The sequence below is a fragment of the Agelaius phoeniceus genome, chromosome 4, assembly GCF_051311805.1.
Source record: "Agelaius phoeniceus isolate bAgePho1 chromosome 4, bAgePho1.hap1, whole genome shotgun sequence".
Classification (NCBI taxonomy): domain Eukaryota; kingdom Metazoa; phylum Chordata; class Aves; order Passeriformes; family Icteridae; genus Agelaius; species Agelaius phoeniceus.
Window position 1 is genome coordinate 43,000,148 of NC_135268.1, and position 26,885 is coordinate 43,027,032.

At 39.2% G+C, this 26,885-nt stretch overlaps 1 protein-coding gene across 5 annotated transcripts; it reads left to right on the forward strand.

Moving 5' to 3' along the window:
• Positions 1-157: 157 nt before the first annotated feature.
• FAM149A (family with sequence similarity 149 member A) lies at positions 158-26,881 on the forward strand. 5 transcript variants are annotated; one of them, XM_077177457.1, is made up of 14 exons: positions 9,701-9,850; positions 11,886-11,996; positions 12,949-13,081; positions 14,584-14,726; positions 15,484-15,609; positions 15,766-15,942; positions 17,751-17,941; positions 19,343-19,497; positions 20,631-20,734; positions 20,943-21,161; positions 21,456-21,570; positions 22,243-22,371; positions 22,730-22,811; positions 23,631-26,881. In XM_077177457.1, exons 1-14 carry the CDS (start codon positions 9,789-9,791, stop codon positions 23,702-23,704), a joined length of 1,821 nt encoding a protein of 606 aa, XP_077033572.1. In that variant the 5' UTR covers positions 9,701-9,788; the 3' UTR covers positions 23,705-26,881. The 5 variants fall into 5 exon arrangements, with proteins under 5 accessions (XP_077033570.1, XP_077033572.1, XP_077033573.1 ...); XM_077177459.1 differs by lacking the exon at positions 9,701-9,850 and adding an exon at positions 9,890-9,929; XM_077177455.1 differs by lacking the exons at positions 9,701-9,850; positions 11,886-11,996 and adding an exon at positions 158-442.
• The last annotated feature ends 4 nt before the right edge of the window (positions 26,882-26,885 follow it).

Here is a 26,885-nt window from a genome sequence, read left to right on the forward strand (position 1 = left end):
AGGCCGGTCGGGGCTGCTCCCGGGCCTTCCGCCGGCGCGGTGCTCCCCGCCCAGGGCGGTGCGTGCCCGGCGGGGTTTGTTTCGCTTAGCAACGCCTGCCGGGCCGCAGGCAGCGGGCAGCTCCCGCCGGAGGCCGCCGGCCCCTCGACAGGGCTTGCGGCGCCGGGAAGGGGCTCCCGTCCCAGCCTGCCATGAAGGTGGCGGCCCTGAGGGCGGGCGCCCTTCTCTCCAGGCTGCGCCGCTCCCCGCCGGCCCCCAGCCCGCGACCCCCGTCCGGCGGGGGCCTCGCCGAGGGCAGGGGCGGCTGCACCCCGTCCAGCGAGACGGACAAGGAGCCCGGGGGGCGGGCGGCGGCCAAGGGGCTGCTCATCACCCTGCCCGACATCGGGGAGGAGGCGGCGGCCGAGGGCGACGAGGCGGCCGGCAGCCCGCAGCTTCCCGTGTGAGTGAGCGCCCCGCAAACCTGGGGTACGGGGGAGGTGTGCGCCCCTCACTGCTGGGGCTTCCTTCCTCCTGACTTTTTCTGCCTCTGGGCGTCCTGAGAGGTACCGAACATCTCCGTGGGCAGGGTTTTCCCTCCCCCGGCAGTATGCCAGAAGCAGGGAAGCGCATCTTCACGGGCAGGAGCGGTGGCTCGCACGGGCTGTGTGCGTGCGGCGCCGTAAGGAACGAAGAGCTGGAAAACGCTCGCGGTTCCGCGTGGAAGGGACCGGAGTCAGAGCCCGGCCCTGCACGCAAAATTGTCCCGTCCCCACCTGGGGATGCGCAGGGAGAGGAGCCGAGGTGCAGAGGGCGCGCAGGGGATGGTGAGCTTGAGTAGGTATCGTAAAGGTCCCTCACGCAGGTGCGCGAGTTGTATCAAGTTCTGTCCCGAGGCTGCTACTGCGCATCAAAGCAGATATTTCAGTCACTGCCTAGTGAGGTTCTAAAGTGTCAATAACAGGTGTGAAACTTGGTTTGGATGCTTCTGTGTTTAATTTTCAAGTCCCACCTTGAAACGTTTAAGGTTTGCTGCATATAAAAGAAGCCTGTTAAATATGTGCTTCCATTTGGTGATATTTTGCTACAGCAAAGGTATACTGAAGTGGTTTCTTAGTGTATTTAAACCAGAGGAATTTATAAAAGTGAGCAACAGTTGCATTACTGTGTAGGTGGAATTTTTCATACTATTACAAAAAAAAAAAAAAAGAAGGTACTGTATATATTTCATAGACATCTATAAATGCTGCTTCTGTAGTACTAAACTATGCTAACCTTTACAACTGACAATCAGAAGAACAGTAATGTTTTGTTAGGTGTTGATAGGAATGAATGTGTATTTAAGTTTTTTAACTCTAAAGGACTGGAATCTCTTTTAGTACACTTAAATCTTCAGATGGATTTTGGAACCTCTGCTTTAAGTTCGGTTTCCATGTAGGCTAATATTTAAAGTAGGAGCACAAATCCTCCCTGACATGCTTCTTTTATTCCCCCTACTCCCATCTAGAGCTTTTTATTTTGTTTCAGAACATATTGTAAGCTCTTTCAGGCTTAAAACTTTTACTGTATTTGTAAAATAGTAGCCTTTTATGAATAGGGAGGTTAATCTGGTTTTATGTGTAGTAATAGAGCTCTGTTTCTAAGATGCTTTATATAAACAATGCCAGAACAAATCAGTGTTATGTCCCTGTAATTTCCCCCTAGCTACTTATTTCTTTCAGTACCAAACATAAAGCCAAGTAAAATGTCTATGATTTCTATCATTAAAAAAATTTGAAGAATGGAATCCACTCTTAAAACAAACTGACTGTATTGGGATGAAGAATAAACCCTATTATTTTAAAACTGATTGTGTCCAGCAAAATACTCATTTTGACTTGCTATTGAACCACTTCTAATTGATATCACCTTGTTATCCCCGAACTTAAGCTTTTGTATGCATGGTGGCATTTCAAATATTTTATTAATAGCAATAAAGGTTATACTGATAAGGTATTGTCTCTCTTCAAAAAACAAAACCAAACCAGAAATAGGTAGAAGAAGGAAAAAAATACATCACTGACAAGGAAAGTCTATACCTCCACATTAGCATTTTTTTAATTAGATGGTTTCACTTAAGCTTTTAGAAGAAGCATCTTAATTAAATATTGAAAACCTTAGCATTCCTTGCTTAGAGTTGAGATGAGAATTTGTGAGTTACAGAATATGATAATGCATTATTGATAGTTATACACAGGAAGCTTTTGCCTACGTAAGTAAAATTCCTTCATTTCAAGTTTTATTGCTGTTTAAAATGATTTAGAAGACCTCAATGGCTAGTGTATTTTAATTGATAGCAATCTATGATGAATAATTAGTTAATAAAGGAAAGGATCCATTTTATATCTTAGTTAAGTACATACAAGCTGATAGCAATGACAGTACATGGATAGTGCAAAATTGTGAAAATCCAGCACTGATTTCTTTCTATCTTTCTCAGATATGCTAAATTTTCTGATTTCCACAACTACCAACTATTTGTCCTAGTAATGCATAGGGCTAAACTATGGCAGTACTTTGTGAGATTTAACATTTGCTATTTATTTACATAGCAATTTCCTGTTCTTCAAATTGAAGGAAGATTTATAATGAATAAATCTTTTTCTTCATAATGGAGAAAGAAATTCACAGTTTTTTAGTCTTATTTGAAAGAAAATATATTCTGCTAAAAAAGACCATGATATTTCTTGAGAGAATATGAAGATGCCTTATGCTACACTTGCAACAATGTTAATGTACCAAGATACACGGATTCCTTTTTAAAGAAACATTATTATTGCTATCCTAACATGTTGCAATTAGGTAGGTGAGATGACATAACAACCCCTACCTAATCTAAAGATAAACTGGGCAAAGCTTAAGTTATGTTGTTTAGGGGTGGGTAATATTTTGTAGAAACTAATTTTGCTGCTCCCTATTTTCAGAATGGTTCTGATACATGGAAAAAAATGTTTGTGAACTAGGTATGAGAAGTGTAGCTTTTTCTGTGATGTACCAATATCATTATCTTTTGTCAATTTTTATTTCTCGAGGCTCAAGCTTTGGGTTTCAAAATTACTAATTACTAACTTTGAAAATGTACATATAAGTAACCTGATGAGCTGCAGAAGAGGGTGGGAACTCTGATTCCCTGTCTCCTGTTTTACCCACTAAAAGCAATAGATCTCTTTCACACTGTAATGCATACTAACCTAGATGGGGCATTGTAGTGTTACCAAGCTGTCACTTCCCTTATTGTACTGATCTAAAAGAGCAAATATAGTAATGTGGTGGTTTGCTATGGTCTATTTTTTCATTGCAATTAAGTGTACAAGAACTCAGAAGTAAATTTTAATTTCACATGGTGCTACACATTCATCTACACTCTCTAGATGGATGCAACTAAAAATAATTACTAACATTTAGTAATATTGTACATAAACCTCAGTTTTTGGAAAATGTTAACGGACTTCCAACAATGGTTTGGGTTGCAAGGGACCTTAAAGATGATCTAGTTCCAATCCCACTGCCATGGGCAGGGGCACCTTCTACTACACCAGATTGCTCAAAGCCCTGTCCAATCTGGTCTTAAACACTTTCAGAGATGGGTCATCCACAACTAGTCTGGGCAGCCTGCTCCAGTGCCTCACTACCCTCAGAGTAAAGAATTTCTTCCCAGTATCTAATCTAAACCTGCCCTCGTTCAGTTTAAAGCCTTTCTCCCTTGTCCTACCACTACGTGTCTTTGTACAAAAAGTCCCTCTCCAGCTGTCCTGCAGGCCCCCTTTAGGTAGTATAAGCCTTCTCTAAGGTCTCCCCTTTTCTTCTCCAGGCTGAACAGTCCATGCACTCAGCCTGTCCTCATAGGAAAGGTGTTCTGGATCTCTGATCATCTTCATGGCCTTGCTCTGGGATTGCTCCAAGGGGCTGACATCCTTCTTATGCTGGGGGTCCAAGAGCTAGATGCAGTACAAGCTAATCAACTAGAGAATAAATGTGAAAAAAAAAAAAAAAAAAAGGCAACCACAGAGCCCTAAAACCCAATGAATCTCATTTTAGCTCTAAGTCCTTTAACTGTTCTTAAAAACAGAGCACTTGTGTTGTTTGTTGGAAACTAAGATGATATGTTTACAAGCAGGCATTTTATTTCTGATCCAGTGCTCAATAAACAGGATTATTAAGTCAACTATGAAAAGAAGAGGAAGAACCTTCAGTCTTCGTTGTTACTCTTAACTGTTGTGAACTCCTCTAAAATTTCTGAGTTAGGGGACTATTTCTTTTTAATTGTATTAAAGTAGAATTCAGCATGCATTGTTCATGGGAGTCATGCTTTTAGTTAAGGTTTGGGCTCATAATGGGCTTTTTTTTAATCAATATTTTTCATAAGGTAGAAGATTCTTGGATAATGCAGTAGTTTGGTGAAAATTTGTGGTCTTTTCAGTGGTGAGATTATTCCTGTCAGTTTTGTCAAATGCCAAAGGAATTAGAGATTTCTTGTCTCACAAAATACATGACTGACTGAATTGGTCAGTCTTTTCTCACTGTTGCTACAGTTTTGTTGGAAAAGTTTGGATGTGGTGTGAATGTGTACTTGTGCATGTATGTACACTATATGGATAACAGTGTGAGGATTTCTGTGCTGTTTGGAGTCCTTCACTTGAAAACATATGTTCATAATGTTCACAAGTTGGCATGTGATAGTTTTTACATCCTTACTCTGATAACTTCTGTCTCCTGAGTAGATGCTGTGTTTTGGATTCAGTGTGAGAATGATGCTGATAACACACTGATGTTTGGTTGTTGCCAAGCAGTGCTTACCCCAAGTCAAGGACTTTTCAGTGTCCCAGGCTCTGCCAGTGAGGAAGTGCACGAGAAGCTGTGAGGGAGCATGGCCAGGACAGATGACCTGAACTGGCCAAAGGGATATTCCACACAGGTGGTGAGCAGTGATATTGTGCAATTGCTTGTTTTTTATTTGCATTTTATTGCTCAGTCTCTCTCTGTGTTTTTTAGGAAAGGAGTTGTGGTTGTGGGATTAATAGAGGATCATTACTTTGTTTTTCAGTAGTGCCTTTCTTCTAGTACACAACCATGGAAGTCACACTATAGCAAGAATAGAGAAAAACTTTCAGGTCCTCAAATCTGTTTGGCTACATAATGGTTTAGCAATATGATTGCACATCTTGACATCTCAAGCCAGGGGTGTTTGTGGTTACAGAGGAAGGAGAAAAGTATTTAGTATACCCGAGCATGTGCAGATTAAGGTGTCCCTACAATTGCAATGCTTCAGTCTGTGCTATAGAACTGTCACATTTCAGATTATTTTTGGTTTTTGTTTTTTTAAATTCGGAAAGGATAAAGTTCTGCACCTGTTCTCAGTGATTCATTATATGTGCAATTTTCTTCAGAGATCAATGAACAGAAGGGAAAATATGTTCCAAACTCTATGATGTTATGCTGCTTAAGTCTGATTTAAAAAAAAATATTTATTGGTTTTCCAAATTTACATAAAAATAATACACAGGGAAAGTCTTGTGGATTACTTCCAAGTGTTTTGTTAGGGTGCTACTCTGTCCCTGTCTGTTCAGACACTTGATCCTGCAGCAGTAAATGCCTCCTATCAGATCCAAAGAAATAAAACACCTTCTCTAAGACACTAATTAGCATTCTTTATTATTGCAGTTAATTAAGATGATAGTATTTTTCTCAATGTTGATTCATAATTTATATTAAAAAGTCAGATTTACTTCTATAGTATCTTGCGCTCAGAAATTGTTTATATTTCCTATAACCAAGAATTATACTTGCAGTTATATTTTTACAGTGAATCAAAATTACAAATAGATTTAAAATTATATATATAATACCTTGCAAGCTCATGCCATCTTGAATGCATTTCAAAATTACAAAGCCTTAAAATTTGAAGAAGAATAAAATTACTATATACAAAAAAGCCTCTCTTAAAAATTGGAGCAGTTTATTCTTACTTGGTTTCATAAAGACAGAAACAGAACTCAGCACAAATCATGGTTGGAAAAGCTTTAAATTTGCTTCTGAATTCAATATGAAAATGTCTAATAGAGACACTGCACTTGATGGAAATGATGGCCTGCTTTCGGTGTTGTCAGTGATTTAAGAAAATAATTGCATTCACTTCTTTGTTATTTTTCTTCACTCCAGATGAGATAACATGTGAAAACCTTGACCCTAAGGGGAAGCAGGTCTTGGGTAAAAGAGGTGATTTTGAGTGCACCTAGTGAGCACTCTGTGCAGGAGGCAGCCACAGAGGACTGATGAACTGTAGATGTTGATGCAGGCAAGCACAGAGAAACTTTCATGCTTTTGTTCCAATGCTACCTACATTTTGAACCAAGTGAGACTTTTATGTTTATTTACAAATAGAATTTTAGCAACATATGAAGAAAATTGACATTGTGGCAAACTATGGTCATTTTGTCAGATCAAAAAGACACAGGAAAAACTCACCAAGAGTTCAACTGTACAAATGCTCCCAAGGTAGTTTGATCATCAACACATCAGTAACCCATACATGGCTTCAAAGACAGTAAGGGACATTTTTGTAAGAGGAAAGAGCCAATCAGGTGGTATGATTAAACACTATCAGTGGAAAGACTCTGATAAAGATTTTTATTTTCATGCTTCAGATATAGTCAGTACGTCATTCATTGATCAACAGCCAGATGACTGAAAGCATTGAAACACTTCTGGCAGTGCTCATTAATAAAGATGAGAACAAAATGAAAATTATCTCCAAGTCTGGAGTGACACTCTCAAATGGAGACATTCTATAATTTTTTGGAATGTATTTTTGCTAGCTGTCAAGCCTCTGGCATGTTCAGTAGGAGCAATGATAAAGACGTGTTGCTAGAAGCTAAGAAGGTCAACATTTACTATATTACCTTTCAAGGCAGGTTTTCTTTTTCCTTCTCCTTAATAAGCCATGTCATTTCTAAACAAACTAGCCAAACATATTATAGCTGCCTTAAAATAATTTACTGCAGAAAAGATCCTCTCAGTCTTGAAAAAGATGTGTTTTGTCAAGCAATAGAGGGAGAGCTTACCATGGCTGACTGCAACCAAGTTGGACAGATGACTACCTGACCTAGAAGGAAAAGGATGTGTGTATTTCTTATGAATTTTGTATTTTCTGTGGTATAAATATTCAACTACAATACTGCCATGCATGGAATGTTGTATGTTATCAATGTGGAACGTAGCCATAACATGTCTGTTTCTTGCTTGCTCTGAAGATGGAGCAGCATTAGCTGGTGAATGTGTGGAAGGATCATTTTGTGCAGTGACAGTTTTTCAGTGTTGTTTGCAACAAAGTTTGTATGTTCTGCTCAGTGAACATGATACTGATCAGGAGTGTTTATTCACTTCCAAGAAAATGCCCCTGACAGGTGGGTACTGTGTTGAGTGAGCCTTTAAAGAGGAATATTTGAGCGGGCTGGATTTGTGGCGTTACACTTCTGTTTGCTGTATCACTTCAAAGAAGAATGAGAAATAGACTTCCATGGTAATTGTGCCAGACCAGTTTAAGAAAGATTGGTGTGATTTCAAAATGTATTTTTCCTGCAGATGTATTTCCACATTTATGCTAGAGAGAGCTTACAGTTTAATTTGTTTTAATATACTCTCACATCAAAGTTTTATAGAAATCTGGCATGCAAATAGTAATGTCTTGGTTTTACAAACCAAGAATGGGATAGACAAACAAGCAGAAAGTGAGAATATGAGTGAAATTAATAAAGAGACTCATTAAGGTTGGAAAAGACCCCTAAGTCATTAAGTCCAAGCATTAACCCAGGACTGATGTATTCTCTATTAAACTCTGTCCCCAGGTGTCACACTTACACTTCCAGGGTTGGTGATTCCACCACTTTCCTGAGCAGCCTACTGCAAGGCTTTACCACCCTGTCAGTGAAGAATATTTTTCTAATATCCAATCTAAACCTCCTCTGGCACAACTTGAGGCTACTTCTGCACATCCTGCCACTTGCTGCTTGGGAGGAGAGAACAACCCCTTGCTGGTTACAAACTCCTTTCAGGTAGTTGTAGAGAGTGATAAGGTCCCCCTGAACCCTCTTTTTCTCCAGGTTTAAGTGCCCCAGCTGTAAATGGTAGGTTAAAAGATAAAGCATGTCTTGTTATGAGAGCATGATGTGGTTAGTATGTTTACATTTGCTACAAATCACACTTCCAAAATAGTAAAGAACATGTAAAGATGTGAAATCTAAGAAAATTAATTATTTCAGACAACAACGCAGCAGCTTAATTAGAAATTAGGATATTATACCTTGTTGGCAAGGGAGCAATGCATAATATTTTCTATTGGGGCTGTGGCTACAAAACAGACTTTGAATCATTTGTTAAAAAGGTCTCATAGCATGTGTGACAGATAATAAAGTTAGCATTTTTCTCTATTAATTGACTTTTCCAAACTCCTTTGGTTGAATGTCTTTTGGCAATGTCCTTTATTAGTTCTCTCCAGTTCCAAATTAGAGTGATGGAAGTAGTGTTAATACTAATAATATACTCCTTCACAATTATTTATCCATATAATTGTCATTGTGTTGGTTGGAAAGGGAGAAGGGGCTTGGTTTAGAGAAATGCAAATGATATTGTGGGGTTTTGTAGTGGTAAGGTGTGGAGGTGACCACTGGCTGAATCTTGTTGCTGTAATGACAAAAAAGCCTTCCAAAACGGTTGCACAAAATTTAACTCTTGCTCTCCACTGTGGAAATATAGGAGAAGGTGGAAGGTTAAAATTGCATTTTCTTAACCAGGACATAATTTTCTATTCTAGATTTCATCTGCTTGGATAAGTTTTTCTTAACAAAGGACTCTATTTTTTTGTGTGCGCATGTGTCTGAAGTGTTGGACAAACCTGCTCCTATAGAAGAAAGATTGCTAAGAACAAGGAAAGTTGTAATAATGCATGCAGTTTCTTAATGATTTACTGACATGGAAGAATGGGCCTTTGAAGAATGTGGAACTTTCCTTACTGAACAGGTTTTAAAAAAAATATTTTATCATCAGAGAAAAAATGCTAGGCATTTTCTATTTGCCTTTCTTAGTGAGCAGTATTTTGTTTGGTTATGAAACTTTAAATGTCATTTAAATGCTGCTGTTTGATTTCCTGTAAGGTGAGGCTTCATATGTCTTGCTTTTTCAGTCTTAATTTTCAGCATATTTAATGCTGCCTTTATTTTTATTTTCTCTTTCTTGTATTTTCTTTTTGCTTATAAGCATATCTGTTTCCTCCTTTAAGAGATGCTTTCTGCAAAATACGTAGACACCAGAGTTTTTATGTCCTGGAGCTAGAGATGAATAAAGCTAGTGGATTACTGGAGCTAGTGTAAATCTGCAGCTGACGGTCTATGCTCTGCCCTGACCCGTGCTAAAGAAGATCGGTGACGTGCACAGGGGTAGTTCGGAGGAGAACTCAATTAACAAGGGAAAATCTTTATGTAGCTGGCCAGCATCGCATAACCATTGTTCATCTACTAAGGCGAGAGAAACCTTCTCTGTTCAGAAAGACCAAGCTCGGCGTTCTTTGGCTGCGTGTTGCGAGGCGAGAGATGGGGAGATCGCACCGCTCCCACCCAGGCTGAGGCTTTAGCTTTTCGCGGGGAGGCCCGGAGGGGTGCGAGGCCTTGCGGCGGGGCGTGGCGCGGCGAGCCGCGGGCGGTGCGGGTGGGCGCTGGCAGCGGGCGGTGCGGCGCTGCCGCCGCCGAGGCGGTGCGAGGGGCGGCCGCCGCGCCCCCATGCGCAGGGCGCGGGGCGCCGGCCCGCGGGGCGGCTGCGGCGGGGGGCTGCTCGTCCTGGGGTGAGCGTGGCGGCGGGGCCGGGGGCTGCTCGTCCCGGGGTGAGCGTGGCGGCTGCGGCGGGGGGCTGCTCGTCCTGGGGTGAGCGTGGCGGCGGGGCCGGGGGGCTGCCCGTCCTGGGGTGAGCGTGGCGGCGGGGCCGGGGGCTGCTCGTCCCGGGGTGAGCGTGGCGGCGGGGCCGGGGGCTGCTCGTCCCGGGGTGAGCGTGGCGGCGGGGCCGGGGGCTGCGGCCCGTGGCGGGGCGGTGTCCTCCGCGGCCCGCCTGCCGTCCTGCCGGGGCGGCGGGAGCGCTGCCGCGGTATTGTCGTCCCTGTGTAATGCCCGTCGCTGCGGAGCTTTCGGTGAGCAGCTGGGAGCTGTTCCAGCTTCTGGTGTTCGCTTGCCAGCGCAGGGGAAGTGATGCTATAGATGTGCTGGGAGGAGTTTTTCCTATAGTTTTATTATATTGCAATAATTAACCGGCGCATCTAAGGGCGTGTGATCCAAGGAGTCAGGAGACGTAGTACAACAACATGCAGTGGAAAAATGTGGCAGAAACACTACTTTGCTCCAGCTCACATAATGAGAAGAGGATACAGCCTGAAGTTGTGCCAGGGGAGGTTTAGCTTGGATATTATATGTAAGCAGAAGGTAACAGTAAGTGGTTTCCTCCTCCAGTGATGTTTCATAGGAATCCGACCGGAGCAGTTTGAGCAGGTAAAGAGCAGTGAAGTGTTAAACCTTGGTGGTGGTATTAAGCTGTGGAAAAATACTAAGAGCAAGGGTCAAGTATGAAAAAAAATTGAAAGACCTTATAAGGCTCCCTGAGTGATAAATAACATGGCAAATGTTAGAGAGGGATGTACAGGAAGAGAAGGAAATAGCATTCCATGTAAAAGATAGACTGTGGCCTCACTGTTACTTCTTGAGAGATGGATTTTGGTGTTAGGACAAAATGAGACTCAAGTCATGGGACTGGACTTATGAATATTCATAGAATCTCCTGGTGCTTACTGGCCAAAAGCAGATGCCTAGGGAAGAGATAGGATATGAAGTGCAAACGCATGGAAATGCTTTCCACTGCTGTTTTACTAGCCTTGAAGAATTTTAAATTTAAGGTCTTCCCTGATGTGAAGTTCACACTGATTGTAGGTTTTGCTGTTTTCTTAACCAAGACATAGCAGTAGGATGTGTGATGTGGTCCATTTGAGTGGGGAGTTAGACTTTGACATATGTGTCTTTGTAATATGTGTAATGGAAAGGTAAATATCAGAAAGGATAGAAAGAAGACAGAGCAATCCTAACTGCTGCAGGGCCAACCTACAGTTCTTGTCTAAAGAAACGAAGAAAATTCTTGGAACTGTGAGCTGTTTTCTTATAGTTACTTATTCACAAATGTACTTCGATGCAGTCATGCTGCTGTGAGGGTTTTATGGCATGAAAATAGGTGAAGCAATCAGTTGTTCTAAGTGCTTCCAAGGAGCGCTTTCACACATCTGTGTATGTTCTGAACAGCTGGGTTTAGCATATTAATGACCCAACTGCCTGCATTGAACGTAATATGTAATTATGAACAGTTGTGTAATTATAAACAATTTCCATCTAAAAAAAAAAAAAAACAAAAACTCCCCAACAAAAAGCCCCACCCTCCCAAATAAAGGAAAAAAACATTCCTTCATTAAACTGTTGTATGGGCAATTATTGGTTTGTGCCTTTGCTCTGTTGTTGCTTTAGTGCGATGCTGATTCATTTGTGTGTGCTTCTTGCAAAGTTTGAAGTGCAAAATCCAAGGAGGATGGCAGTGGAGTAAAGCAAGTCTCAAAGTAGAAGTACATTTTTTTTAAACATACTTTTGTAAGTAAGGCAAATAAAAGCTATTTGTTTGCTTCAAGCAAACATTTGTGTTGATGGATAGGACTGAAAAATTGAAAAATTCAACAGAGTAGTTGTCTTCCTCCTCTTCTCCTTTCCCCTGCCCTCCTCACCCCCCCTCCTTCCAGTGGAGATGTGAATTAACCTTATTTAAAATTATGGAATGTTATGTTTCTGTGTTTATAGGAAGGGACTGTCCAGAGGTTCCCCAAATCGGTGTCTCTCTGGAAAAAGTGGAGTGTCTCTTCCATCAGTTTTTGCAAGAAATGTTCAAGAAGCCATTGACAATTATACCTGGTATACATGTACTTCTGAAATAATACTTAATTAACTTACTTTTGACTTAGATATTTCCAGATTGGAGTTAATTTTCACTAATCATTCTTCCAATCATTCTCATGGATAATAACTGTTGCACAATATAATGCAGGATACAAATTGACCTAACCTGCTGTTTAAAGGGTTTGAACTTTATTCCTGGTTTGTGATATGGATTTAAGTATTTTAAGACTGTAGTAGAGGGCACCGATTAGGTCTGGAAGGGAAAAATTTTAATCAGACTTCATGATTAAATTGAAATCATGCTCGCCAATGTTGCAGGTTAGTTAACTTGCAAGAAATTTTGTTCCAGATGACACTGGTTAGGATTTGCCTGCACATCCAATTATCATTGATTTCCCTGCATCCTGGGATGGGTGATAGCTGGCAGGGACCAGCTAGAACTTTGGGGGCTTGAGTTGCTGTGGCTCAAATTTTAAAGTGCACCAGATTTAGCAACATAAAAAGCGCTGCATAGAGACATGTAACTCAGTGCAATTTGAAACATCTGTAGAGATCTTGTGCTTAGTTTTGCAAAAGTTTTCTTGTGGAAGCTTCTAATGTGAAAGAGTTAAAGAAACCTGATGTTATCTTCCGTCTGTTTTTCATGTGATCACTAGCTGACGTGGAGAAACCAAAATAATTGTTTGAGCTGGAAACATAGATATATGCATATAATTATATTCAAATACATACACACGTTCATATGCATATTTTAGAGTGCCGTACGTTTGCAATGGTCTATATGCATGCAAAAACTTAATAGTGTAGAAGGAATTGCCTTTGCGACAGTAAATAGTACTAATAGGAGCATGTATTCACTCTACTTTAAACTATCCGCTTGCACCATTTACTTGATTAGTTTCTTTATTTAAAATATGTTTATGCAGAAAATACATGTGTTCTTCATTTTAATTTGTCTTCTTTTCAGTGAGACACTTTCATCACTTTCACCTAGTGGTTGCACAACACCCACGGAGCTGAATAATTCTTGGTCTGGAATAAACAGCTATACTACTAGTTTGTCTACTGAAAGAAGTTCGATTTACTCCTGGAGGGATGATGTATGTCACAGAAACTTTTATATTACCCTTTCTCTAAATATTGTAGAAATACTAGTTTTTTACTGATGTTGGACATGCAGCACCTCATCCATAATAGCCTAATGAATAAGTGTATTAATTGAATATTTAAAAAATAGTTTTACTTGCATGTTGGTATTGGTGCAGCTAATGTGTAACAAAGGAAAATGGAATAAAATGATAAATTATGAAGTTTGGGGAAAACAAAGCTGTTTTACTGAAAAAGGTAGGCTTAGGTTTTTGAGTCCAAGCAAATGATAAAACATGTCTTTTCAAACACCATATAGTGCAGGCAATGTCTAAATTGAACTTTTCTCAATGTTTTCAGTTATGAAGTACATTCATGAACATGCATATAAATTTCCCAGTCTTGGAAAATATTTAGCTCTTAAGTGAACTCAGTTATTTTTTGTAGATGATGCAAAGAGAGGTCTTACTGTTACAAAGGCTGACCTCTGAGGCATACCTGGTGCAGGCTGGAAGTTGCAGCATTGCAGTTGCTGCCACTTTCATTTCAGAAAAACTTCTGTGGCTGGTAGTGGTAGTTCTGCCATTCTTTTTGCATAATGCCCTAACCTTTAGGGTACTGACTTGACTTGTCGCTGCCAGCCCTTCAGGAGAAAGCCTGACTCTGGATATTACAGTAACCTGTGTGAGAGTTATTTTCTCATTCTGTGTGATCCCTTCTGTGGCCTTAAGTGCTTTGAGGCATTCAGCTGGAAGTGAACAAGCATAATTTGGGCCTTGAGTTTTATCAGTTTTGTTAGTGTATCAAAATGTCTAATGTACGTGGCAAATGTGACTACAAACAGTGCCTAGCTGAGAAACCCTCAGCCAAGTGCTTGTCTCCACATCACTGGATAAAATCCGGCATTTCTCTACTATTTTCATTTGTCTTTGTGTTAACCTGCTATCTAATTGCACTGAGTTGTAGGTTCAGTGAAGAAGTATGGAAGGGCATTTCTCACACGGACAGCTGTTTCCTAAGCCCTAGACTAGGTCCACAGGCATAAGGTGCTCCCTCTTTGCCCTCATAGCTGTTGTACTTAGTAAGGAAGAAGAAGAGCACAGTGCCCTGGGTGCTGGAGATGCTGGTTGTGTGTGTGCTTCACATTGGCACAGAGAATAAGCTGGGAGTCTAAACAACTTATAACAGTTGTTTCTTTTTTTCTTCTTTTTTTTTTAATAGGGCTAATTCTAGGCAGCTGTATGTTATATGTTAGTGTCAAAGAAATACAGTCTTGTAGTTCCTTTTTGCTAAATCAACTTGTTCAGGCCAGCTGTATGGGATTTTTAGGTGTTTGTTTTTTGGGTTTGTTTTTTTTTTTTGCATTGTGGTATATAAATTGTGTCAAAAATATAGTCTGAACATGCATTTTGACATGCTCAGCCAAGTTGATTCATGTTGTTCTGTTTTTTAAATATTACAGAAATTTTAGTATTCGTGCATATTTGCTAACAACTATTAACTTTATAATATATAGGAATTTGATAAAGTCAACACACAGAGAGTGCATCAGTTATTTTGGGAGATTGATGAAATGCTGTTTGAAGGAAAAGTGACCTCAAAAACAGAGAACCTGCGGGCAGAATGTGCAGATTGGGTTAAACAATTTCCTCATATAAGGTAAGGAAATTCTTGCTAGTAGTAGTTTAAATCAATTACCATTGTAATTTGAATTTTTGGGGTACCCTTTTATGGTTTGGGCATCAGCAACACTTGTGCATTCACATCTCTGTCCCTGGGACTGAGCTGTGCCATAGCTGTCAGTCAGTCTGGGCAGTGGTGCTTTAACAACTGATGCCCTTCATTTTGATTAATAAAATTATTGCAGGCAAAGTTGTTCAGAAATTATTTTATTCTATAATTTAGTGTAAATTTTTTAGAGTTGCTTTTATCTTTTTGCTCTTCCTCTCTACATTATGCATGTTGGAGTTCACACATTTTCTGAACTTTAACTCTAGCCTTAACTTTCCAGGTAAACACTTTTGATTAGCCCTTTTACTCACATTGGTGGATACTGGAGTTGGATAAGTGAAGTCACAGATGTTACTTGTCTTCTGCATCCATTTTAAAATGTATCTTGCATAGTTTTTTCATAAGGAAGTGTGTTTACTTTTGTCTGGCTTTAGAACAATCTAACAAGTTTTACTATTTGCTCTTAAAATTTATAAACTCAAATCTCATCTTGTGTAAATCAGCTTAACTTTAATGACTTAAATAATAGGCAATATTAAAGTAATACACAAGGCTCTGGCCCCTCAAAGTAGATGTAAGTTGTGCTTTTGCATAGCCTACTGTTTGCAGGTGCTTGTATTCTGGATATTTGCATATGGCTAAGGTTTTCATCTATGACACTGCTTGTTCTCTCCTTTTTATTCAGGGTTCTAGGAAAGCAGCTCCTAGTGCCAAAGGATGAAGGCTTTCAGCATTTTCAGAGCAGAAATGATACCCATGTAGATACTAAGTGTGTACCTGGCCTCCTTGAATGTACTGGTCATACAAAAGAGTATGTTAATTTTTTAAAGTTTTAATTTTGGTCTTCCCTCTTCAGAAACATGTACAAATATTACTTTTGTATTACTGAAACATGTCAGTATAATTAAATATGCACTTTCTCCTTTCTTTGAATGTTTAATTCTCATTTTCTTGATATTTTTTTCAGGCTCTGCATCTCAGGCTCTAAACTGATCCCAACAGTATCTCCAATACATACATCACTGCATTCAAGTTCCAATAGGATTTCTGCTTCAGACTCAGCCACGTATTCCTTCCTGGAAGAAGAAATTTATGATGAGGATGGAAAAATAGAGGAATATCTTGCCTTTGACAACAAGGAACTGTAAATAACAGATATATGTATTTTTGAAGAATGTAATGAAAAAAATATCAATGAACTGAGTCAGGGTTACTAAACTGTGTTTCTCTTCTGCCCCTGTGTTCGGTAGCACAGTGGTCAGGATACTCACTGGGCATGTGGAAGATTAATATGTTGTCTTTCTAGTGGTTTAAAGCTCACATCTCCCATTTCAGAGGAATGTCTTAATTAGTTGTTTTGAGGTATTTGATGCATGGAGATTCAGTAAAATTAATATTTAATTTTAAGATTATTTTAATTTTGAGAATGAAGGTATCCCTTCTCCCCAAGTGAGTGCCTTGAGCATCAGGATATTTAGTGTCATTACATTGTTTGTGCTGTCACTGTCTGCCCTAATGAGTCTTAAATTCTTTCTGTGTGGAGTACAACAGCTTTGTGAGGAGAGCTGCAGGTTACAGCCTGCATTTAGAGCACTCTTGTGAGCGACGAATCATTCAGTCATCTTCTTGACAGTGCAGCCTAGGTTTCCTGTGAGCCAGTTGAATGTTCCAGCAGTTATGTAGAACGTTCCAGGGTGGATGAAAGATCATCATGTGCTGTTTTCTAAAAGGCCTCTAAAAGGGGAAAGCTTTGGTAGAACTCATTGGGCCCAAAGCACAGCTTTTTGTGTGCCTATGCACACTCAGAACAAAGACACAGTGGTTGTGAAAACCTGAGGAACCTTTCAGACAGAGACCATTTCAGTGTTCTTTTTGAAAGAGAAGACTGGGATTGCTGCCTTTTTAGGAAGTATTTAGGTTTAAGAATGCTCTCAGTAGTTTTATCTCTTTGTTTTAGTAAGTAAACAAACTTAACTTGGGAGGGAGACTTGTCTGAAGGTATGTTTCTCTCTTTTGTCTCCTTCATATGCTTCTTATTTCCTTCAGTTCTGAAATACCTTGTTCTCCATAACTAAAACATTAGGTGTTATAAAGCCTGACAGGAGAATAGCTTGGTCATTTTGTGAGTATGATCAATCAGCCACATTTCACATACAGTTAAGAATTATGCAGTGTGGCTTGTGGAAGAAGTGAAGAAGTGACAGAGAAGACAAAGGGAGGTAGTAGAAACCAGTAGGAATTCGGAAGCATCTTTTTGATCTCCAAAAAACCCCCATTCCTTAGGAAAAAATTCAATGGCATTATAAGAAGAAAAAAGTTAAAATGTTCTTCCTCAGAGAGTGTACTAGAAGACTATGTTAGGAGACCAAGTTATGTTGCTAAAACATGTTTCCCTAGAACCAGAGGAAACAGAAAAAAAATTAAAAAGCGTAAATGTTCTAACTGTAGTGCATAGGAAGGAGGTACTTACAAGGCTATGGGCTCTACTATTCTTGTCATACTGCAGAAATCCTTTAAAGTTGTTTCATCTTTGATCAATGGTGGAAAATTGCAGATGTATGCAGGTACACAGGGCATGCTGAGAAAGAAATTTTCATGTGAGAGTCCTCTTGACAAATACAACAGATGTTGTTGCCTGTGTTACTGTAAAAAGCATAGGATTTAGTCTCAAATGACTATGTGCCATATCTAAAACTTTTTCCTAGACATGTAGATCTTTCCATTGTAATGCCCTAATGGTATTTTTAAATTTTTCAATGGCAAACAAATGAAAAAGAAATCAGTATATGTATTTGATAGGTTCTCTTCCCTTAGGTGAATTTGAGTTTGAATTTTTTGGTTATCTCCAGCTGACTGCCTTTTCTTCCATATGTATGTTTCTCTGTTGAAGGAGGGGGCGGGAGGGGAAGTCAATTCCCATGGGAATTCTTTTGAATTTGTTTCCTTTATTAGTGAGGATGAGATTTGGGAACAAAAGAAAATGCGTCTTTCTGAGAAGAGGTGTAAGCGTGGCATTCCCCCTGTTTCTCCCAATGCCTGTATCAAAGATGCTGTGGCTTCTGAAGTGTTTGATCATATCTGGAGCAATGTCATTGGAATGTTGGAGGAACTGATTAAAAAAAATTGGGAAACTAGTATCCCAGGTATTTGATATTTTCATTTGAAAATACGGTACTTGTTGAACCTAATTCAGAAAAGTCATCCTTCCCTATCTGCTTAAATTAAGCAAATATTCCAAGCTTTAGTTAAGATAACCAGTGCTGTAGAACTGTAACATATGTAATGCCTTGCCACAAGAATGTGTGCACACACATGCACCTAAAATAAAACTTTCTTCCTAATTTTCAGGGAGTTTTGTATGAGAGGTGTAAAAAGAAAAATACTGAAATAGCTTCATTGCAAGAGAGCATGTTTAAAAAAATAAAAATATTAGTCACTGGCTTGAAGATGCAAATTGATGCTGTTAGTCATCATTAGTCAGGGGATCACTGACAATGTGATCTGGAACCTAGGAATCAGAGTCTCCTAGTCCTCATTGTTTAAGCTTTAGAAATAGAAAGAACCCTTGGGTGGTCAGAATGTTAAATAGAGATAGACAGTCTTGCTGATGTGCAGGAGTTCATGACTTGACTATAGGATGAAGAAAAGGTGATGCGTGTAATTTTATTTTATGTTTTCATATTCTAACAGACTGTAGTGAGGAAAAGGAAAAGCTAGGAAAAAGAAGTAGAAGTGAAAATCTATTTAGTGTGCATGTGTTATCTCTGGAGGCTGAGGGGAATTTCAGTTCTTTCAATGTATTTTAAAAGGACAGAAGTAACAGAAGAATAACTGAGGGTGGGTCTTGGAAGTTACCTGTAATATAAGGTACACTTGACCTCAAATATAAGAATACAACAAAGTAAGAAATGGCAAAACTTTTCTGAATGCTTGCAGCATCAGAACTTAATATTTCAGGTTTTTCTGTAATTTAAATGTTGTTTTGACACCGCAGGTGGATTGTTTAGCTCTCTGTATTATAGTTTAGGGAGGATCATTTAGCAGTATTATGATAGGTTTGCCCTTTTATATTTTTAAAGGTTGTATAGCTAGTATTTAAACTAGGAAGGAAAAGAATTTGGGTTTATAATAGAAATAAGATGGTAACATATACCCAAAATGAAACGGTACATAGCTGCTGTCAGATGAGGCTGGTATATATATATATATATATATATAATTTTTTTTTTTTTTTACTACTTAGAAAGGAAAAGCTCTGGCGATTTTTAGACAGTATTTCAAAGGTCATAGCTGTGTTTTCTTAAAAAACCACCTCCGAATCTACCTGTATAGGCCAGCTTGTATGTCAGTGTCAGAGAAAACATAGACAAATGGAAATGCTTTCAAAAACCCATAATATATGTTAGATTTTTAAGTAGCATGGAAATATAAAGCTATGTGCAACTCTTTATTTACTGTGTCGTATTGCTTGAACCCCAAGAAATGATGGCTGGTAAACACAGAAAATACTTCTTGTTCCTTCTACTTTTTTTGCTGTTGTGCAGAGTGTGACCAACAAATAGAAAAACTGAAAACTGTTACAGCAAAACTGCTGCATTTGCCAGCCATTCATATTACAGCAGATGCTGAGACCAATCCTCTTTCCAGAGGCTCTGAAGCACAAAGTGTATCTTTTGGAGCTTATTCAGTTTCATCACAGGTAAAAATAAAGCAAACCTCTCTGTCAAATGTTCTGTTTTTTGTCAAACCTTGGATAGTCTTGATTGAAACTTGAAAAGGCTCTTTTTCTTTATTTTCTCTGTTTTTTTTTTTTTTCTTCTTTATACCAATTAGGGGTATTTGAAGTAATTAATTTAAAATGAGGTTTAACTCAGTTTAATTCATTTTTTGTTTATTGTCAATTGTTTTTCTTTGGTAGTTCTTAAAGGTACAATTTACCACTAAGGTATTACTGCCATTGATTTGCAAAGTCTTGTTAAATTCTATTCTGTCCTTAAAAATTAATTATGCTTTTATTGTGACCCAGTAATTTCTTCATGGTAGAATTAAGAAGATAAACTGGGATGTGAAGTTGCATCTTGAAGTGCTTTTCTCACAACAATGCGAGTTTCAGACTCTCCCATTCCTTCTTATTTTCTTTGCATCTTGTGAGAGGGGATTCTGCAGTACATCCACTAGCACGCTGGCACTAGGCCTTACCTGTCTTTGTAGAAGCTCATGCTTATATTGATAAAATGTCGTATTTTGTCCTGCTTGCTGTCTCCTCCCTCTGTGTCCTGATTAGTGTATTGCACATTTGTTTCCTTTTTCAACCACTGCTTCTGTTTGTATTTTTTTTTTCTCCTGTCTCTCACTACTGAGTTCAAGTGACTTAATTTTCTTCCATTGGCTCTTTTTCCATGCTTGCTAAACAGTGAGATAAGGAACACAGGAAAGATAGCACAGCAGTCTTGGTTCTCCCCATGGGTGTGCTTTGTTCTGTTGCAGTCCCAGCAGCCAGGAGAAGTAAAATGCTTTGATAAATCATGCCCCCCCTGTGCTGAGGGAAAATGAAAAGTTTGAAGAATCAATCTTTGGCTTCAACTGAAATTTATATTGTAAATTGAGTTGCAATTCAGTAACTAAATTACACAAATTTTGTTTATAAAAATATGTTGAAGATAGGCGAAAGAAAAAAAAGCATTGTTGCCCCATCTACTCCTGAGAATCATACTGAACCATCTTAAAAGGAACTATAAATAAAAAACAAGTAAAATACCTCTTAACTATGTGCTTTTTGAGATCTTCCTTTTAAAAAAGTAAAGGTTAACACATAGTTGTTGCTTTTAATAGGTTTACCGTTTCTCCAGCAACTTATGTAGTGATCTGAGTGGTGTGATGACAATTCAAGCAAAACCCCTCCAACAGAGGCCTGCTGCCATGGCAGAAAAAAACCAGTAGGTGACATTGACATTTTAAAAATAGGGCATAATTCACATTATGTAAAAAATTTTTTGCAATTAGAAAAAAAATGGTAAAAAAGGCAGTGATTTTGTGTGATCTTGTGATCACTGATATGATAGTAATTTGCAGAGGTAGAAATGATGCAGTGTTAAACCCTTGTATTTCTTGATCCTAATTCCTTATTTCTTTTTCTTTCCCTAGGAATGAGCAAGAAGACAAACAGCATACCAGTACCTCCAGCACTCCAAATTCAGCACATGCTAGGTTGGGGAGAATTTCTGATAACAGTGTTCTCTCACCATCTCCAGCTCTGCTGGCATCTTCTAGGAAAGTACCAAGGTTACCTTCTCTCACCTCTGACCATCCCTGCTCAGAAGTTCCTAATATGCACAATGATGAAATCCGTAAAGGAAAAAAATTGTGAGTTTTTAATTTTATTCTTTTCTCAGAACTTCACTGAAATTTCACCACTGAAGGATTTTGAAAAATACTTGAGAACTAACCCATGATTTATTATTAATTGGAGAATTCAGAGGGAAGAAGAAAGCAAGCAGGAAAGGCATTTGTTCTACTTCTTCATTGCTGTATTAGGTGCTCTTACTTTCTGTAGCTGAGCTTTATAAAGAAATGTACTACTTTATAATTTCATGTTACTTCAATGAAGAAGTCTGTAATGTGAATGCTCCTAAAAGAGGAATCCTTAAAATTCTGTAGGGTTGGCAGCAGTTTATCTTCTGCTCGTGCGCCTGCGACCCGGAACAAGTTACCACCAATAAACTCCGAGACTGTTGAACAACGTGTTTCAGTACCTCGAATGCAGCAGAGCCCTGTAAGTTTTGTTCATTATTTAACCGGTGAAGAACTTCAAGCTATTTAGAAATAAATTATGCTATGTCACTTGTTGAAGTGAGTAAGTTTACAGCTTGTGTTAGTTTGTATTTAATACATAGTTTTAACGTGCTAATGTGTGTTACATTGGGGTGCAATTACAATGCAAGAGGAGGCAGTTCAAAACCTTAGGTCACAGACAGATCATAGTGGAAAGACTTGTCTGACAACAGAAAAATCTGGTTAAAAAAAATCTTAAAAGAACCAACAAGATGACAAGATAGTAACCTTGCTCTTCTATGCATCTGGATTTAAATAGCTCTTTTCATTGTTTTATTCACTAATGTTAGGTTATAAGAATTAGAATACTATGCTGACTGAAGTAGAAAAGGCTAATAACTGAAAAAAGCCAGATCTTATATTGGCTAGTTTTGAAGGTTGAGGCAGTAATAAATCACCAGAATGAAAGTAAATTAGCATGTTGATATATCGATATGCCAACATAGAAACAGTCTTGCATCTGTTTAAAAAACAATCAACACTTAAATTCGTGCTTTTGGTTATTGAAAACATATTTTTCTTGCTTTCTTGTAAACTTTTGTATGTCAGAAGAAAAAATATTTTAACTTATTCAATTGCTGCATTCTCTTAATGCTCTTCTTAATTTTCTCAGCATCAAGAACGATATACTCATAGCAGAGTGTCAAGTGCAGTAGCTGGCAGGGCAGAGCAACAGCCACTCAGAGAAAGAACTGTTCCTGTTGATCAATTTTCAAGACCCAACACAACTCATACATTCAGGGTATGTTACAGTGTAAGGGGAGACATGGAAAAAGGGAGGAGGTTTTCTTTCATGCCTGCTGTTGGTTTACAGAAGGTCTCATTTCTGAGCCTCCTGACTTCTGATGTACAGGGATTCCTGCTATCTGTAGAGAGGATGATGCCAAAAGTCTTGGGGAGGGTGTGGTACTGTTGTATGAAGAATTTTTTTTCAGGTTTTGAGGGGGTGTGTGTGCTAGAAGTGTGCAGTTTTAGTGCTGTGTTGAGCTTTGCACTTTGGTAGGATCCAGTCTGCTGGACTAGATCGTAAAACCATAATTGATCTCTTTCCGTAGATAAGTGTATCTCACTAGGTAAGAGTGTGTCTTTGCTTTGTACAGAGAGACACAACTCAGAAGAAGTCACTGACTCCCGTAGATTTCGCTAACCACAGAAGGACCGGTCAAGGATTTTTGATAACAGGTAGGCAAAGGAGAATGACTTGAAAGGTAAAAGGCCAACAAAACTTATTAACCCATCATACTGTCAAAAAGTCTAGTGCTTAGGGAGAGCCATCTCAGCATAAAAGAACAACAGGTTTTCTTGGCAGGATTTTTTGAGTTTGGTTTTGAAGTTTTTTCTCACTTGTTCTGAGGTAGTCCTAACTCTTACGGGTAGGAATCCTGTGAATCTTCTTTTCCTTGTTATGACATGAAAGGGAAAAGGAAGAGAAAAAAGATTCAGTCTCATAATCTCATCTTTTTTTTTTTTTAGCATTTTGACATATTTACAACTATAGCAAGAGTAGGTGGTGTACTGGCAAGATATTTTTGTAGCTTCTAGAGTAGTACCACACTTGCATGCTTGTGAACTGCTGATGATAAATTTTATTTTAGGTCTGAAATTAATAAACTTATTTTCTGTAGAAAAAGTAGATTTGAAAATGTGCATTTTAAATAAAAATATAAAGCTCTCATAAAAAAATTAGTATTGATTTGCATCTCTGTCTTGAATTTACAACTCCAAAAAAAGAGACATTCAGTGGCTCATTTTCTTTTATTTTTACAATAAAGCTGACTGGCTAGGTTCCTGGTGTATCTGAGTTCTTATAAGTAATCTTTACTTGTTTGGAAGTTCCTTGAGTTTATATAATTATATCATTGACAAAATTATGTAACAGGTGATGTAAGAATAAGGGCAGGTTAGCAAATACTGATCTGAGCACATTGGTGGAAGTAATTCATATATAATCTCAGAAACTTTCAGAAACTACAACAATTAGCAATGTTTTATATTTTTCAGGTTCACAGAATTACTCCAGATCCTTTCAGAGAAATCCTCCAAACTCAAAGAAGAGATTTCAGATTGCTTCGTAACCCGTTTTAGGAAGAAACAAAACCCTCTGCCCTTATTGAAAGACTGAAGCACTAAATTTGCCACTTAGTATCTTGTGTAACAAAGAAGGTGTGCATATGCTGGTGTCTGCTGAGCCTTGCAGTCCTCAGGATGCCTGCATTGCCTTCTTTTAAAATTATTTGACCAGAGCTTAGATTAAAAATTATAGCAAAAGGAAATAAATGGTTGAGGTGTCTGCTCTGCAGTATCAAGAGACTGTGGCTGCACTTTCTTCTCAGGCATTCCTCCTTTTTATGCCTTTCCTAGTGAATTGTTTTTCTACCTATCAAATAAGATACGTTTAGAATATAATGTGCTGTTCCCACTTTTTTGTTTCCTTAAAGATGTTCTAGTCTATCTAAATATTAGTCATACATAAAAATTATACTTTTAAACAGAAGTTTGCAGTACTTCCTCTTTAACTGCTGTTTTAACATTTCTCTATTTTTCAATCTGTCTGATTATTATTATATTATAATATTTTATCTCTTGCAAGTATTATCTGTACCAACCTTTTTTTCTTCCTTTAATTCTTTTGAAATCTCATTTATTGCTGTTCTGATCATCAGTAACCACGGGAACTGCTGGGATAAACTTGTTTACAGCAAGTAATGTTTTTCCTGCCAAGCCAAGCATTTATAGATGCTGAGCAATTGAACCACATGTTGGCAAATCTGTAAAACCATTCTCACTTTTTGCGATTTCTTGCACAAATGAGGAGAAGAGCAGAACAATCAGCTTCTGTGGCTTAAAAAGAAAGATTTGCTAATTACTAGAGCAGCAATGGATTGCTCTCAGGTGGCAAGAGAGAGGAAGAGGGATGTTTACTATCTACCAGAAGTATTTTAACACTTCTCCCTTTTGGTCAGTCTTTGGGCACCTGACAATCACTTGTCATCTTACATCCTATTAATCATTGTAGACTCATTCCAGGTTGGAAGGGACCTCAAGGATCATCTGGTCCAATCTTTGCTGGTGAAAGCAAAATCTGGATGAGTCACCATCACCCTGTCCTGACGAATCTTAAGTCTTCAATGCTGGGGAATCCACCACTTGCCACATAATGGAGAGATTATTCCAAAGGCTGATTATTCTCATTGTGAAAAGTTTTGTCTTGTGTCCAGTTGGAATCTTCCAAAGCGTAACTTGTACATATCACTCCTCACCCTTCCATAAGACTCCTTATGAAAAGGTAATCTCCATCTTAGTAGACCCCCTTTAAATACACTTACTTATTACATGGTAATAAGGTGTGCCTAAGCTTTTTTCTTCCAGCTGGAGAAGTCCAGTTTTCTTAGCCTTTCCTCATGTGACAGGCTACCCAGTAATTGGGTCATCTTTGTTGCCCTTTACTGCACCTTCTCCACCCTGTCCATATCTTTCTTGTATAGCAGGGACCAAAACTGAACACAATATTCAGATGTGGCCTGACCAGAACTGAGTAGAATGGCAGAGTTACTTTATCTCTCTTGGCGTTGATGCAGCCAAGTCTTGTATCGGCTTTCTTTGCTACAGCAACAAACTGTTTGCTCACAGTGAACTGCTTGTCTACCAGCACCTCCAGGTCCCCTTCCATAGAGCTGTTCCTTAGCCAGATAGATCCACAGCCTGTGCTGCTCTCCTGGATTGTTTTTCCATGTGCAGGACCTTATATTTGTCCTTACTGAAGATCCACAGCCTGTGCTGCTCTCCTGGAATTGTTTTTCCATGTGCAGGACCTTATATTTGTCCTTACTGAACTTCATAAGGCTCTTGTTAGCCTAATTTTTCAGCCTGTCCAGGTTTTCCTGCAGGCTGGCTCTCCCTTCCAAAGTGTCCACTGCCTCACTCAGTTGGTATCACTGACAAACTTCATCTGGGCACACTTGATCCCATAATCCAAACCACTGATGAAGATACTGAACAGCCTTGGGCCCAGTATCGTTCCCTGGGGGACTCCACTTGTGGCAGTTGCCAGAGTGAGAGGGAGCAATTTACCACTGCCCTCCAGGTGTGGCTGGGCAGCCAATTTCCAACGCACTGCATGGATCACAGATCCACATCATCACATACACATTTCTGTAGGAGGAGGCCATGGGAAACCATATCAAAAGCCTTGGAGATATTCAGGTAGACAACGTTCACTGCAGGCCCCACATCAGCCAAACAGGTCCATTTGTTGTAAGAGGCAATCAGGTTTGTCAAGCAAAATTTGTCCTTGGTCAGTCCGTGCTGGCTTCTCCTAATGAGGGGCTCCATTTGACTTGTAACAGCACCCAGGAAAATTTTTTCCATAGGTTTCCCAGGGAATGAAGTAATACAGATGGGCCTATAGTTTTCTAGGTCCTCTCTGAAGTCCTTGTAGATAGGAGTGACATTAGCCTTCTTTTAGTCTTTTTGGATGTCCCCCAAATACCACAACTCAAAAATTATGGAGAGTGGCCCCACAGCTATATTGGCCAACTTTCCTTGGTTGGATACTGTCAGAGCACATCGATGTGTAGAGGTCAAGCTCCTTTAATAATAGCTCACACACCAACCCTTCCTTCACAGATACTGGGTCTGTGTTTGCATCAGCCAGGATTTTTTCCCAAGGCCTGGAGCTGATGGAAAGACAAGGGTGAAGAAAGTGTTGAGTACCTCTGCCTTTTCAGCCTTGTTGGTGACTAATTAATCTCTCCTGTTAAACAGCAGGAAAATACTTTCCTTCTGTTTCCTCTTGTTTACATACCTGTCCTGGTTTCACCTGGCATAGAATTTATTTTCATCCTTGTACCTGGCACAATGCTGTGTTTTAAATTGGTATGAGAATAATGTTGATTACACCCTAATGTTTTAGTTCTTGCTAAGTTGTGTTTGCCCAACAGCAAAGACTTTTCAATGCTCCATACTCTGCCAGTGAGAGGCCGTACAAGAAGCTGTGAGAGAGCATGGTCAGGACAGCTGACCCCAACTGGTCAAAGGGATATTCCCTACCACAGAAGGCCCTGCTCAGTACATGAACTGGGGTGGGGGGTGGCTGGAAGGGACTTGTTGCTGCTTGGGGCTGGACTGAGGTCAGTGGGTGGTAAGGAATTGTTTTGTGTAATTGCTTGTGTTTCTTAGGTTTTGTTCCTCTCTCTTTTCCTGTTTTCATTTTACTTTATTATATTTCAATCATTAAACTTTTCTTTTCTCAACCCA